The sequence below is a fragment of the Falco cherrug genome, chromosome 14 (genome assembly GCF_023634085.1).
Source record: "Falco cherrug isolate bFalChe1 chromosome 14, bFalChe1.pri, whole genome shotgun sequence".
In the NCBI taxonomy this organism is placed as follows: Eukaryota; Metazoa; Chordata; class Aves; order Falconiformes; family Falconidae; genus Falco; species Falco cherrug.
This window is the reverse complement of record NC_073710.1, coordinates 3,711,220-3,724,476: the sequence shown is the minus strand read 5'-3', so window position 1 is coordinate 3,724,476 and position 13,257 is coordinate 3,711,220. Positions and strand designations below refer to the sequence as shown.

The window sequence follows — 13,257 nt, the reverse complement described above, 5'->3', positions numbered from 1 at the left end:
ATGCCCCGCTCACCGTCGGAGCTGACGGTGTCGTAGGAGTCGCCGGTGGCGGGCGCCGCGGCCGGCTCCCGGTAGTCCACCCAGCTGAGCCCTTCTACGCTGTCGTACTCGGCGCGGTGCTTGTCCTCCACCGGTACCACGGTGAAGTGCGGCATGGCTGGCGGGGCGGCGAGGGCTCCCCGCGGCACCGCAGCGAGGCAGGCGGGACGCGGCGCGGAGCCGGCGGCGCATTCCTGCCCCGTGCGGTCACTTCCTCTCAGGAAACCGCGCTCCTCAACTCCACCCATTCCCCCTCCGAGCCGCCGGGGCGGCGAGGCGGAGCGGCGGCCGCCGCCCCCGAGCCGCCGGGCGGACGGGCAAGGCCGGGGCGGCCCCGCAGCGAGGACCGGGCGCGGGGGAGGGGGTCGCTCCGCCGGGCGGCCGCGCTCAGCAGCGGGGGCGCGGAGGAGGGGCCGGAGGCGGCGAGGCGGCGCGGGGAAGGGGGAGCCTTCCTCCCGCAGTCATCGTGACGGGCGCCGGGCCTGGGGGCGGCGGGAGCCGCGGCGCGCCGGGAGCGGGGCGGGGAGGGGCGGGCCCCCTCGGCGCCCTCCGCCCGCGGCCCTCCCTTGCCGGCGCTGCCGGGCCGCCTCGGGGCGGAAATTTCGCTCCGCCGTGCCCCGGGCTGCCTCCAGCACGCACCACACACGCCCCCGCCGCCATTTGCTGGGCAGCAGCGGCGCGGGGAGGGCGGTGCCGCGCCCAGCCCGGGGGGGCGCCTGCGGACGACCACGGCGCCGGGGCCGGGCGGGGCGGTGGCTCCGCTGGCGGGGGCCGGGCGGCGCGGGCGGAGGAACCGGGAGCCCTGCGGCGCTTTGAGGGAGCAGAGACACCATTAAAAAACAACAATAAATCTTGGGGCTCCCCTCGGACCGTGGAAGGGCGGCGCTCGGCAGGGCAGCGCCGCCCCCCGCCAGCCGCTGTGCTGCGCTGCACGCTCGGTCCCGGCGCGCAGCGGTCCCCGCTCCCCGCCCGGGTAGCGGCAGCGGGGGGCTCCCCTGGCGAGGGGGCGAGCCCCAGGGAAAGGGGGAGCGTGGGGTAAAACGCTGCACCGGGGAAACTGGAGCGCCGGCTGGAGCCGGGGGGATCTCCTCTCCAGCCACACGCAAAGCAGCCAGTTGCTAAGGCAGCGGGCTGGCAGGGCCGGGCGCGCTGGCCCTGATGCTCCGCCAGCGGGCTGGCAGCCGGGCGCGCACCGTTGTGCTCCCCCCCCTTCATAACGGGGGCAGCGGGGGGCGCCCCCCCCTCCCTGCAGCGGGGTGGGCGCCTGAGTGGCGGCGGGGGCCACCAGCCCAGCCGCTTCATCTCTTGGCCCGGGGGGAGCGAAATGCAATTTCGCCTTCGCGTTTCAAAAAGCTGGCGCCAGCGATGGGTATCTTGGCTGCGTTTCGTCCACAGCAGCCTTCACAGGGAGTTTAATTATGAATTAATAGCTGATAACGCAATTGATAGCCTGTGTTGTTTGAAAGCTAGCCTTGAAAATAAAGGATCCCTTTTAACGCGTTCTGCAGCTGTCTGAAAAAAGCTCTAGGGAGCGGTGTGTGCGTTTTACTATGGAATTATCAGCTCAAACTAGTTTTGCAGATTAGTGACTGCAATACCCCTTAATCAAGAAATCAGTGTACGTTGACAGGTCAGTCCGGCACTGATGTAAGTTTTGCCTTCAGATTGCACAGGGGTCGGTGGGAGGCTTAGAGCAGAGGAGGAGGGTAAGACTAGACATTTCCCACGCTCAGAAGAACCTTATCCCTAGCTTTCTCAATCTGGCCTACCTTTTTGACAAAGCAATCCCCAGGCCGCTGAAAGAAAGAAATTGTGTAAGGAGCAGAAGAGAGACAAATGAGGGAGAATGGTTCGTTCACAAGAACTGAGTAGTAAGTCTGCTTTTAAATAGCTGGGGTTTGAAATAAACAAGAAAGATCCATGCTGTGGTGTGACTGCTGATAAGGGCGTATGGGTCTCTCAGTTCACTTAACACAAACTTGCTAGTAGACCACCCCTGGGGAAAGCCAGAGCAATGACACCTGTTAGTATTGATCAGACAGGTGGAAAGGCTTCTAAGACTCCTGTGCTTTCATATACCTACATTTTACTTTATATCTTTGCTCTGTTAAGGAAAACAACAATAATCTTCATGTGGCCACGTGCATTTCAGTAACAGCTGCATCAGTTTTGGAGGAGATAAAAAAAACCCAGGTTTTCCTCCATTCAGAACTCATGGTATCTTGAAGACCTAGGGTGAGATTATTTTTTTTCCCCACAGTAACCCTAAAATGAGCATATTTGGAAATACAATCTCAATGAGGTCTGTAAAGTTTTACCAGCAATTTCTGTGGGCAAATTAGGCCAATTTTGATAATCTAGAAAGCATTTCTGTTAATGTTCTGACATGAGTTCTGACAGGCTGGAAACATCCCAGTGCACCGCTTAGTCCACTGTCTAATATCTTCAATATTTTTTTCCCCAGAGGAAAGTGGAACAGTTGGCCAAAAAGTAGCATTTTCTGTTTAACCCTCTTTTGCTGAGTTATGTTTCATTAGTGTTCACAGTAAGTATGACCTAATAAGCTAGAGTCTACCAGGAAAACAGGAAGATTGAATAACAGGTGGCAAAGAATTTTACATAGAAAAAGGGCAAGGTGATAACTCACCACTGAGCAAGTTAGTTCGTGCTTAGTCTTCTGTCTTCTTTCCTGCTTTCCACTTTATAAAGCTTTTGAGTGAAACTCTGGTCTAAGTAACCTGTCCAAGAAAAAGGAGATTGAAAAAGGAATTGAAATAAGTCTCAAGAGTTAATGTTTTTGGAGTCATGCTTATTCAGGATGAAGAATTAAACCGGGTACTTCCTTCTCATCTTGCCAGACCAGCTTTCAAAAGCAAGGAGCTGTCTTTAGGCACCAAAAAATGCATCTATGCCACCACAAAACAATGGCACTGAAATTGTATGGCATGAGGGGAAAAAAAAAATCAAGCTCATGCATGTATACCAGCAACTCCTCTCTCTGGAATGGAAACTATATCCAAGTGTCTTAGGAGAGAATTTAGCCCTAGGAAACAATTCAGGTTTATTGAAGCAAAAATATTTCTTTTGTCTGAAGACTGGTTCTTTACAGACTTGGAGAAAACCCATATTTACAGATAAGACGTTATCTACCCATATGAACTTTGTTGTTTAGCATCTGGTTTGTAAGAGAACTGAAATTTCAGCCTGGGTGACTGACTTTTTTGTTTGTTTGTTTTACCCCTGAGTACGAATACTGATTTGTTACATCTGAAGGTATGAGTGGCCATGGTAAGTTTAAAAGCTGCCTGATACGAATATGAGGCTGCAACGAAACCAGATGATCTATAATACTACAGCATTTACCTGAGACAACACCACTACCTCTCATTAAGTAATGGGGATGTCCTTTTTCTACAAATTTCTACAAAAATTACCTTTTTCTACAAATTTATACAAAAAATACCTGTTTTCTACAGATCTAAATGGAATTCAGGATTATGGTTTCATTAGGGTACAGACTGGTCAGTGAAAGAGCAGAGAAAATAATACTAATTGCTTTTTTTTCCCCCTCCTGTCTATACACCAGACAGCCCACCCCCAACAGAGAAAAACTGAACTGCTAAGAAAGTCTTGTGGTTTCACTGCGAAAAACACTGAGACCAGCTTAGAAAATCAAGGCTTATTAGATAAGAAAAGGCCTAAATTCTTGGTACTCTAATATATGTTAAGAGCATCAGTGAAATCAGCAACCTAACAATCAGCAAATCCATGGTCTCCCCTCTGATACACGATCAGGAACTGCTTTCTAAATCGTTTATTACCTAGAAATCATATAAGCAAAGACCCAGTTCAGTTCTTAACTAGTAAGCCACTGTGTATTTGTGAACTGCCTTAAGTAGGTATAAGCTTCCAGCTGAAGGGTCAGTACGCTTCCAGAGTAAACAACTATGCCAGAAGGAAAAGGTTCTATGAGAAACTCTGAGTCTTCTAGAAGGGTAATTTGGTAAACTGCTGAAGAGTTTAAATTAACTTAAATCTGCAGGGCAGGCAAGCAAGGTCAAGTTTGCCTTGAACACTTCTTTTTACAGGTGACACCACTCAAATATTAAAAAAAAAGCAGCTTGGCTTTTACAGCCTGACTGCACGCTGCATTGGCTGTTACAGAAACAGATTTGACTTACTTGTGCAAGGTGTTTCAGGCTTTCCCTGACAGACAGCAATTCACAGGTTCTCGTGTGGTGTGCATACAGTCATCCTAGGAGAAAGTAAACATAGAATTAATATTAGTATCATGGAGTGCTTTTAAAGATATAGTGGAGGGAACAGCCTGCCGCAGCCTTCGCAAAGGGAGGTGGTACACGCATTGGGAGGCCCCTGCAAATGAGCTGTGGATTATTGTTAGCCTATGGACTCGCAATATATAACGTTAACTTCAAGCAAACAACAAAAAGTAACATTATTTCAACTCCTTCTCAATGAAAGTGCTTTGTCATTTGCTTAAGGATAGAAGGAGCCAGCATCTGAAACTGTGTTTGAGGACAGCTTTTCTTATCTTCCCTTCTTTGTGGGGAGATGCCTAATTTTAAAGAAAATAATTTTTTTTTTCTAACTAGGAAAATCAAGGCCAAGCAAGAAGTGTCATCCTTAGAAATAAGTATGTCATAAAATTACAATTCAGATTATTTTGGGGGTTTTTTGTTTGTTTTTTTTTTACCTTCATCTGTAAAATTGTTTTGCCCCTAACATTGTTTGGAGTGCTTTTAATTACATTACAAAAAAAACTAATTCTGTGCATGAAGCTTTGAAATGCCTCATTGGTGGAGTAACCTGCCCAATTACTGTGTCATTGCTGACTGTAATGTTTATGTCCCCAGGCAGAATATGTGGCTTGCCTAGAGGTATATGTACAGTGCTCTAGAGAAGCCTGAGACTTAACATCCATAATTGTGTTTATCCAAAATATGTAAAACTTCTTGAGTGGAATACCTGCATTCTGATCTTTTAGATAATAACCAAATTGCATCTCTCTCAATACAGGCCAGTATAATGCTTCTCTCTTCTTTGTCAATGGGACAATCTATGAATTGTGAATCTATGAATCTATGGATTATGCGTGGAAACCATGGGAAATTTCTAAACCATACGATATGAAAAGTATTTCTGAGATATCCTGGATTATCAACTTAGTAGCAGGGTAGTGGCCCAGAAAAAAAAAATAATCCAGGTAGAACAGAAACAGGATTGTTGGTTAGTGGAAAGGTTTGCAGATTTATAGACTTGCAGATTCTATAGCATCGATCTAACATAGTAAAAAATTCTCTGGGAAACTGAAACCCTGCTCAGTTATCTCCCACACATTTAGGCACAAAGCCCTGACACCTGAAAGAATTACATACTTGCAAGTTTTGAACCAATATCAAAATGTAAATACAGATATTTAAAACTGTGTAAAGAGGAAGGCTGGGATATGCACTGCAGTAGATCCATAACTATTGTTTTGAAAGATTTTTTCTGCCAGAGTAGAACCTGGGTGACAAACACCCCAGTGCTGACCATCAGAAAAAATAACAAAACAAAAATTGCCACTGCCAAGGTACAGCCTCCCTCAACACGAGGCTTGGCAGAAATTTTGCAAGTTCATGACCAGCATTTCACCATAGCGAACTTCCGTTTTCAGCACATTCCTGCTGCTCCTCATCCAAGGATCACACCAGCTGTGTGGACAAAGCAGGCCAGAAACCAGCAACCTTGCAGCAAAGGTTTCTCACTAACAAAGATCAGGATCTATTTCATTCGTGGCAAAGCTAAGCAGCTACTGAAAGAGGTCCTTTGGAGAGGACCACAACGCGTATACCCACATGTAAAGAACTGGGGACAGAGCAGTAAGAGCTTATGGGAGATGCAATGTGCAATCCTCCACACACCATTTCCAGGAGAAAAATAAGGCAAGGGAAGGTCACATTACACCTGTATACAGGAGCTCCTACACTAACTGCAGCTGAAAATTTTGCTGCTGTTCTCACAGAAAACACATCACAGCTTAGACATTAAAAGACCACAAGAGGACACTATGGTGCCACTTCAAAATTTAGTCACTTCAAGGAACTTCTGCCCCATTTATACTCATAACTGTATTTGATATGTGGCATAGCCATTTCTGCCACGATACCTTAATCTCATCTTTAGAGACTGAAAAGTTATTAAATCTTTGAGATTATTTTTTTCCCCCACTCAGTCAGGTTTTCTCCACTAAACTTGTTAAACATGGCAGTACTTTTCAGGGTAGGATTAAGATGCTGGAAAAACACTACTCAGTGGTTTGCTGTGTATTTTTCTTTTGTCCGGGGATCAATTTTCAGTGCAGTTACATTTTTAGTACGGACAGATTTGTCATCATCTGTTTAATTTTTAATAAAGAGCTCAGAGAAGAAACTGAGCACGGGCCTAGACAAGATTCTTTAGATGTTGAGTTTAGCTACAGGAGGACACTCAGGAAAGTTAATTCAAATGAAATCTTCAAAGCTGTATTAAAGTTTTTCTTTTGAATGTTTGTATTGCCGTCTAAAGGGACTTTGTTTTGATTTGTCTGACAAAACCTGTATCAGCTTCAGTTTTAATCTTAGCTATTTTAGTCTTTGTTTCTCAGCAACAACCCACAGGGGAACTTGAATTCTTGTTTCCTGTGCTTTTCTTTCATTGCAGAACCGGCAAAAGAAATGCTTTGTGAAAACAGCGAGACCAGGTGCTGAGAAAGGGCTTCAGGGAAAAATACTTACCCATTATATGTGGGAAAGAGTCATCCTAGTGAAGTTGACAAAACAATTTGGGGAGAAGCAACAGAAACAGAGCAAATTTAAGTGACTTCTCATTTGAGTTTTGATCACTAGGGCTAAGAGCCTTGACTAGAAGAAGGCAGAAGCATTTCTGCGATGTTAGCTAAATGCTGAACTTTTGTTTACTTAGGCGGGTTTTTTCCCCACTATTTGTTGACTCATGACAGAAGCAGCTGAACCAGGTCTAGTATCTCTCTGAGGTCACAGCTTTAGGAAGAGGGGTTGTTTGTTGCTTTTGCTTTGCAACAACAACAACAAAAAAAGACTTAACAGGTTGTAATAATTTCTCAAACAGTACAGACATTGGGGAAAGAATTGCAACATTTGCAGTTTGAGTGCCAGGAAGTGAAACAGGCTCAAAACAGGCTCATCTGGTAATACCGGACCAAATGACTGAGAGGTTCTAGATCAATCACCAAAGATCCTGAACATCTGTGAAATACAGAAATGGGCCAAAAATGTTTCCCATTGCCACCAGTTGTTTTTCCTCTGACATAAATTACATAATGAACTTTATAAATAAATATGAAAGTTAGTAGAAGCTTTTCCATTTATCTGGTTTCCAAAAGATATAAAAAAAGAAAATTATAGGAGCACCAGACACCTACCACACCATCTCAAGTTGTTTTATGTAGATGTAAGGTTTGTAGGTAAAATAACAAGACAAAAATCAAGACCACATTAGGAAAAAAAATGTTCTTGAAACACTGAATCCAAGAAGGGGTTATTCAGCGTCACAGTCTGTCCTGAAAACAGTTCAGCAGATCCACTGACATACTGCTCTGGGTCTTCAAATTAAATCCAACAAATTTTAATAGCAAATGAAATTCACTGTTAGTGGCAAGAATCTTCTGATCATTTAATATTTTTTGTAGTTTAGACATGTTACATTTTCAAATTTTGAAGCAATTTGATCATTTCCATATGTATAAATCCAAGAAGAGCAAACAGAGGAGCTGCTGCTTTCAATAGCAAATGGAAGAAATCCAAGTTGCTGCAGTCTGCTCTGCTCTGCCGCTCCTCCCCTCCACTAACGCTGAACGTGGTTAACCCAATCACTGACATGATCCGCAGGAAACCCATCACTTGAGGGAGGAAACCAACTAGTTTTCAGCTAGATCAGCTCCTTGGACCAGCTTACCATATAGTTACACAAACACGAGTGGTGTCACAAGGGACAGGGGAGACAACATGCAGCAAAGAAACAGGGCAGGAATGCACCAGCCAAAGTTGACACTGGCTTAAACTGCTACATCACTGCACCCTGCTCCAGAAAGTGATGGAGCTGCAATAATACCCAGCTTTTCCAAGTTGGTTCCGTGCTGTAGATGGCCACTGAACCTTATGTTTAAGATCAGACAGAAGTTAATAAATTTTTATATGAGTCATTAGACTTAACGTGTGATGTTTACTGACCTTGAAACATAGAAATATGCTGGCATGTTGCTTAGGCAGCTCAATAATATGCAAGAAGGAGTGCAGATGTTAAGCACCAGCACAGTTCAGTAGTCCGTATCCAATGTAAAACATGCAAAAGTCCTTCCATGGCCCAAACAAGTCACCTACTGATCAGAAGTTAAGATACGTGAACCGAACTACTCGGATTTTGCAGAACAGATCAGCTGTATATGTTAAACTGGCAACAGACTTGTTAGGCTTAGTTTCTAGCATCACCCACTTACCCAGATGAGACAACTGAGAATTGAAGTTGTTTTTTTCTGTGGCTGCTATAGCCCATTAGTCTGGAAAAGGACAGTACTGGGGGAATGGTGCTGGCGTCAGCCTTTTAGAATCAGATCAATAGTCTGCATCAATATTCCATCTGTAGTTTTTGGCTGTTCATATCACACATGTGAAAGCATGGGCCTTGGATTGTTACAGATGCCTTGAAGTTTGGGTCTTATTTAGAAAATCAGCCTGAAGTACTTGATAGTACATCGATTTTGAGATTTACAGAAATAGTAATAACTATTTTCAGAATTCACATTAGCACACCTCATTATTTAGAAGAGGTAAATAATGACTTGCATTCTTCCTTTTGGCAGCCAGCAAAGCTTATTACAAAGTTGATATCTCAGTTATATCTGATACTTCATGGATACCACTAGCCATAATCGAATCTGTCAGTTGAGCTAGCATGTGTTTCAAAATTACCAATGCAAATTGCTTTTATTAATTGGTGCAGTGCAAAAGCATTCAATTTCAGGATGAATCATCCTCTCCATTGGGAGGCAGAAATCAGAGTGCAATCATTTTATGCCTGAGCTGTTAGAAATGCAGTGTCGTGACGACTACTGCAAGCTGCTGTCAGTAGGACTGAGACACTAGCACTCAGACTGAAGGGACACTATAGTTTTTCTGGCAGCAGTGGTAGCCGTATCTTACACAATTGTATTTTTGAAATGGAACTCTAAAGAGATGCCTTTCTACCATGTTTCAGGTGGTGTGATTTTGATTGTTTAAGAAAAATAACTAACCGCATCTATTAGATAAGCTAGAAACAACATGCATAATCATTGCACGACGCACAAGTTACCATTTCTTGTTTGACGATTTTGTGCTCGGGTGTCAGTTTCCCACAAGCAGCTTATTTGAAGCATTCTGAATTTACATTGTAACTAGCAATGTAAAAAGGGACTTCCAGATCTTCACACATCTGTGAGCAATGCCGTGAAGTAGAGGTTATCCCAACCTTGGTGCAGGCAACCTGTCTGCTTCCCCATAAGCCTTGTCCACTGTGGCTTGAGTAGCTTGACCAAGTGATTTGCTGCAGTCACCACTGTCATCATGGACTCACTGCAATGACCGAGTCATCCACGTTCTCTTTCCATAGGCACTTGCTTGGAATTCTCTACAGGTTAGGTGGTATCTGAGAGAAGATGAGGCTGACTGCCTACAGCCAGGATGCTCTAGGGTTAAACATACCTGACTTTCTCCTGCCTGCCATGGGGTAGGCTACCTTCACCGTGAAGAACAGACTCAGAGCCCTCATGTTACCCTGGCTTTCCTTCTGCAGCAGAGTTGCACGGTTGTTTCAGCGTTTCCTGGAGTTCTAAACATTCACGTTGTTTTGTGAGATTACACCAGCATCTATACACAATTTTAAACAGTATTTTATTTAAATTTCATTTATATTTTTTGCCACAAGGCACAAAGCAGTCAAACAAATAAGTGCAATACACTGTAGATAAAACAATGAAATAAACTACAAATATCTATAGTATGGTGGAATCAGTCATATAAAAGTATTATTCATATCTTTAAGAAAAGGAATACATTTTTAATCCATGCTTTAGTATGGGGAAAAAATTAGAAGTTAGCAGGGAGGAATTTGATGACACGGTAGAAAGAAAAAGGCTGGAAGGAATAACAAAGCATGTCTCAAATATATAATGAAGTTACTATCACAGTACTAATTCTGTGGAAAGAGACCATGGATGGCAGCTTTCCAATGCTTTGTGAAGCTATTAGCAGAAGTACTGATGGGAAATAAGTGTTTGCCCTATTGAAATCATTTTACCAGTAAAACAAGTTCTGATGCAGTCAAGCATTTTTGGGAAGGGAAGACTTCCGAGTCAGTGCAGTAATTCCCCACTGTAGATGCATAACCAGGATTTATTGAGAAAATGTTCTTTAAAACTTGGCTTGTATGCAACTGGATTATTCGGCATGGTTTGTAAAGAATTCTGTAAGTGGCAGTAGTATATTCAGAATATACTTATCAAGGAGACCACCTTATCAGAAGAATTAATGAAGCTTCATTTTGAAGCAATAAAAGAACATGTCTTCTTCCAGAAACCCTACTTATACGTGGAATACAGCCAGGAACAGTCTCAGGTGACTCTAGAAAATAACTGACTTGCTGTTTCCATTCTGTTCATGCTTAGTCTTGTCTTTCAGTTGTTAAATACTTTGCATTTACAAATGCTGTCCTTAAAACAATTACAGAACTTTTATTTTATACTAAGGCTAAATTCTGTAGATGTCATATCAGTAAATAAAGGCACATATCATGGGATAAAAATCACAATTAACGGCAAGTATCATGAGAAGGCATTTACCAGCAAGAACTGGGAAATGACCCCAGAAGATATAGTGCTGCTGTCTTACAATTTCATCAGGAGTCTCACGATATTTGACTAAAAATTAAGATTTAAGCCATATTAGCCTACCAAGAATGGGCCTATCGCAATATATGCTTTTCTGTATAACAGTAGCTTCTAACCTCACATACCTTGTGTATTTGATAATGTGTTCTGAAGGCTGAAACAGCAGAAGATTTATTATAAAAAGATTTCTTTTTAATCTCATGTCTATGAATCCTTTGGCAATGGTCTGATATTAGCCAGCTAGAACAAAAATAAAATAATAAAACCTCATATTGACAAGGATATTTTTTAAAAAATATGGAAATATTTCCACAAAGCTGTGGAACATTCTAACAAAAATTTTATTTAAATACTGATTTTATACTCTTCAGACTGCAATAAAAATATCAGAACAAGATTTCACACTCTGACTAGCCAGAATTCCTGCTTGGTCCTACCTTATTCTTGCTCCTAGCTTCATGAACATGCAGCAAATAGAAGTTCCCAAATTACAGAAAAGTATCTAAAACATTGCCTGCTCACCTGTACCTGAATGCAAAACACCTACCTCCACCCTTCAATAACTCTCCAGTTGCCCACTGTCCTGGTCAGGGTTCAAAAATAAGAGTTTAGTGCTGCAGGATGGATCCCTAAAGCTAGTGGTAGGGATGAAATCCAAATAGAAGTAGCAGTGTCATCCATCTTGTCATCTTAAAAAAGAAAAAAAAAAAAAAAACAAAACGAAACCAAAAAACCACTCTTCTACATGTACCAGGGGGGTGGTCTTGTCTGATTAAGCCATTGACTGATGATGAAAGCTGTATGATTTTACAAGAAGTAATATCTGAAAACATCTTAGCACACATGTCTTAATCATATTCTCTAGTTCTTGTGTGGAACTGCTGATTCTGGATTCAGTATTTATATCAAGTGCCACAGTATGGGTACCAAAACCATGTGTCACGCATTACAGAATTTATTCATTAGATGTGATTACTTTCCATTAACAATATTGGTCCTGGTTTAGCCAAGATGACACAGAATTTATCACTTCAAATTCCAAATGTTTTTGCTACAACATTTAAAATCTACATTAACTTTCAAGTATGCAGGTGAATTTATAGAAATACACAAAAAAGTCAGCATAGCTTTACATTAACAAAACCCAAAAAAGGTAACCAGTTGCATTGCAGATTGCTCTATATAGCTCTCTCTAGACACCATAGATCTTATGATTCATAATTCAGTATTAAATATGATACAATTACAAGTGTCAGACTAAAAGGTTGTGCCACAGAAGGCAATCCAAAAGACTTAGCTGTCTGAAACCGATAATTATGTAGATCTAGGCGACAGGAATTTTGTACTTCTTCTTGCAGGATTTCACTTTCACCTACATCCATTAGTTTACTAAGGTTCCGCACCTAGAAAAATTCAAAAGGTTGCCCCTGAAAGCCAGACTGGCACAACAGCACAAAACTTTATGCAGCTAGCAAATTCAATGCTATTTCAAGTGAACCAACTCAAACTGTATTGCAAAACCACATCTGAATTTGAGGAAATGAACAACACTATCCCGATGTTTGCATTCCTATTAAACACTTCCCAGAATTCACTGCAGATACATTACAAGCAAGAGTCACAGGTCTGGCTGTTCTTTATCTTGGCTTCCTCCACATATGGATGCGTTAGCTGGAAAACCTTAAGCAGACCAACTCATGAGCTTTGTACCCCAAAGTCAACTCACAGCCTCAAGACAGACCTTCAAATGTCTCTAATTTAGAAGGAAAAAAATGACTAAATCTCACGGATCAGTTACGTGTGATGAATTTCAACCTCTTCATAAGGCTCCAGGGAAACCTTATTGTGGCCTTTCAGTTCTTAAAGGGGGCTTATAAGAAAGATGGGGACAGACATTTTAGTAGGGCCTGTAGTGACAGGACAAGGGGTAATGGTTATAAACCAAAAAAGGGTAGATCTAGATTAGATATCAGGAAGAAATTCTTTACTGTGAGGGTGATGAGATACAGGCACGGGTTGCCAGAGCACCTGTGGATGCCCCATCCCTGGAAATGTTCAAGGCCAGGCTGGACAGGTCTTGGAGCAACCTGGTCTAGTGGCAGGGGGTTGGAACTAGATGATCTTTGAGGTCCCTTCCAACCCAAACCATCCTATGATTCAATGATAATGTCAGCCTGCCACGTGCAACTCAGCATTAGCTAGATATTTTGGCAGATTAAGTGGAACCGTACAAAATTCCCAGATTTCTGTTCATTCTAACATACCCGAAAAAGGCA

At 43.0% G+C, this 13,257-nt stretch overlaps 2 protein-coding genes across 18 annotated transcripts in view; both read right to left on the bottom strand.

The window, feature by feature from the left end:
* The window catches only part of SLC12A4 (solute carrier family 12 member 4), a 52,660-nt gene extending 49,894 nt beyond the window's left edge, over positions 1–2,766 (bottom strand). For 2 of the 4 annotated variants that reach the window (XR_008735054.1, XM_055726293.1), the window contains exon 1: positions 14–796. Coding sequence is in view for 1 of the 4 variants with exons in the window: in XM_055726293.1 (XP_055582268.1) it covers positions 14–287 (274 nt within the window). In the remaining 3 variants the exon portion in view is untranslated. Of the gene's footprint in view, positions 1–13; positions 797–2,686 lie in introns of those variants that run through there. The other 2 variants (XM_014284499.3, XM_055726297.1) reach the window with 2 other exon arrangements.
* Positions 1–13,257, bottom strand: part of LOC102055336 (dipeptidase 2) — a 41,608-nt gene that overhangs the window by 5,574 nt on the left and 22,777 nt on the right. For all 14 annotated transcript variants that reach the window (XM_027813228.2, XM_055726312.1, XM_027813222.2 and 11 more), the window contains 4 exons: positions 11,107–12,384; positions 8,289–9,924; positions 4,221–4,294; positions 2,687–2,777 (listed from right to left, as the gene is read on the bottom strand). In XM_027813228.2, coding sequence (XP_027669029.1) covers positions 12,190–12,384 — 195 coding nt within the window. In that variant the 3' untranslated portion in view covers positions 2,687–2,777; positions 4,221–4,294; positions 8,289–9,924; positions 11,107–12,189. The remainder of the gene's footprint in view (positions 1–2,686; positions 2,778–4,220; positions 4,295–8,288; positions 9,925–11,106; positions 12,385–13,257) is intronic.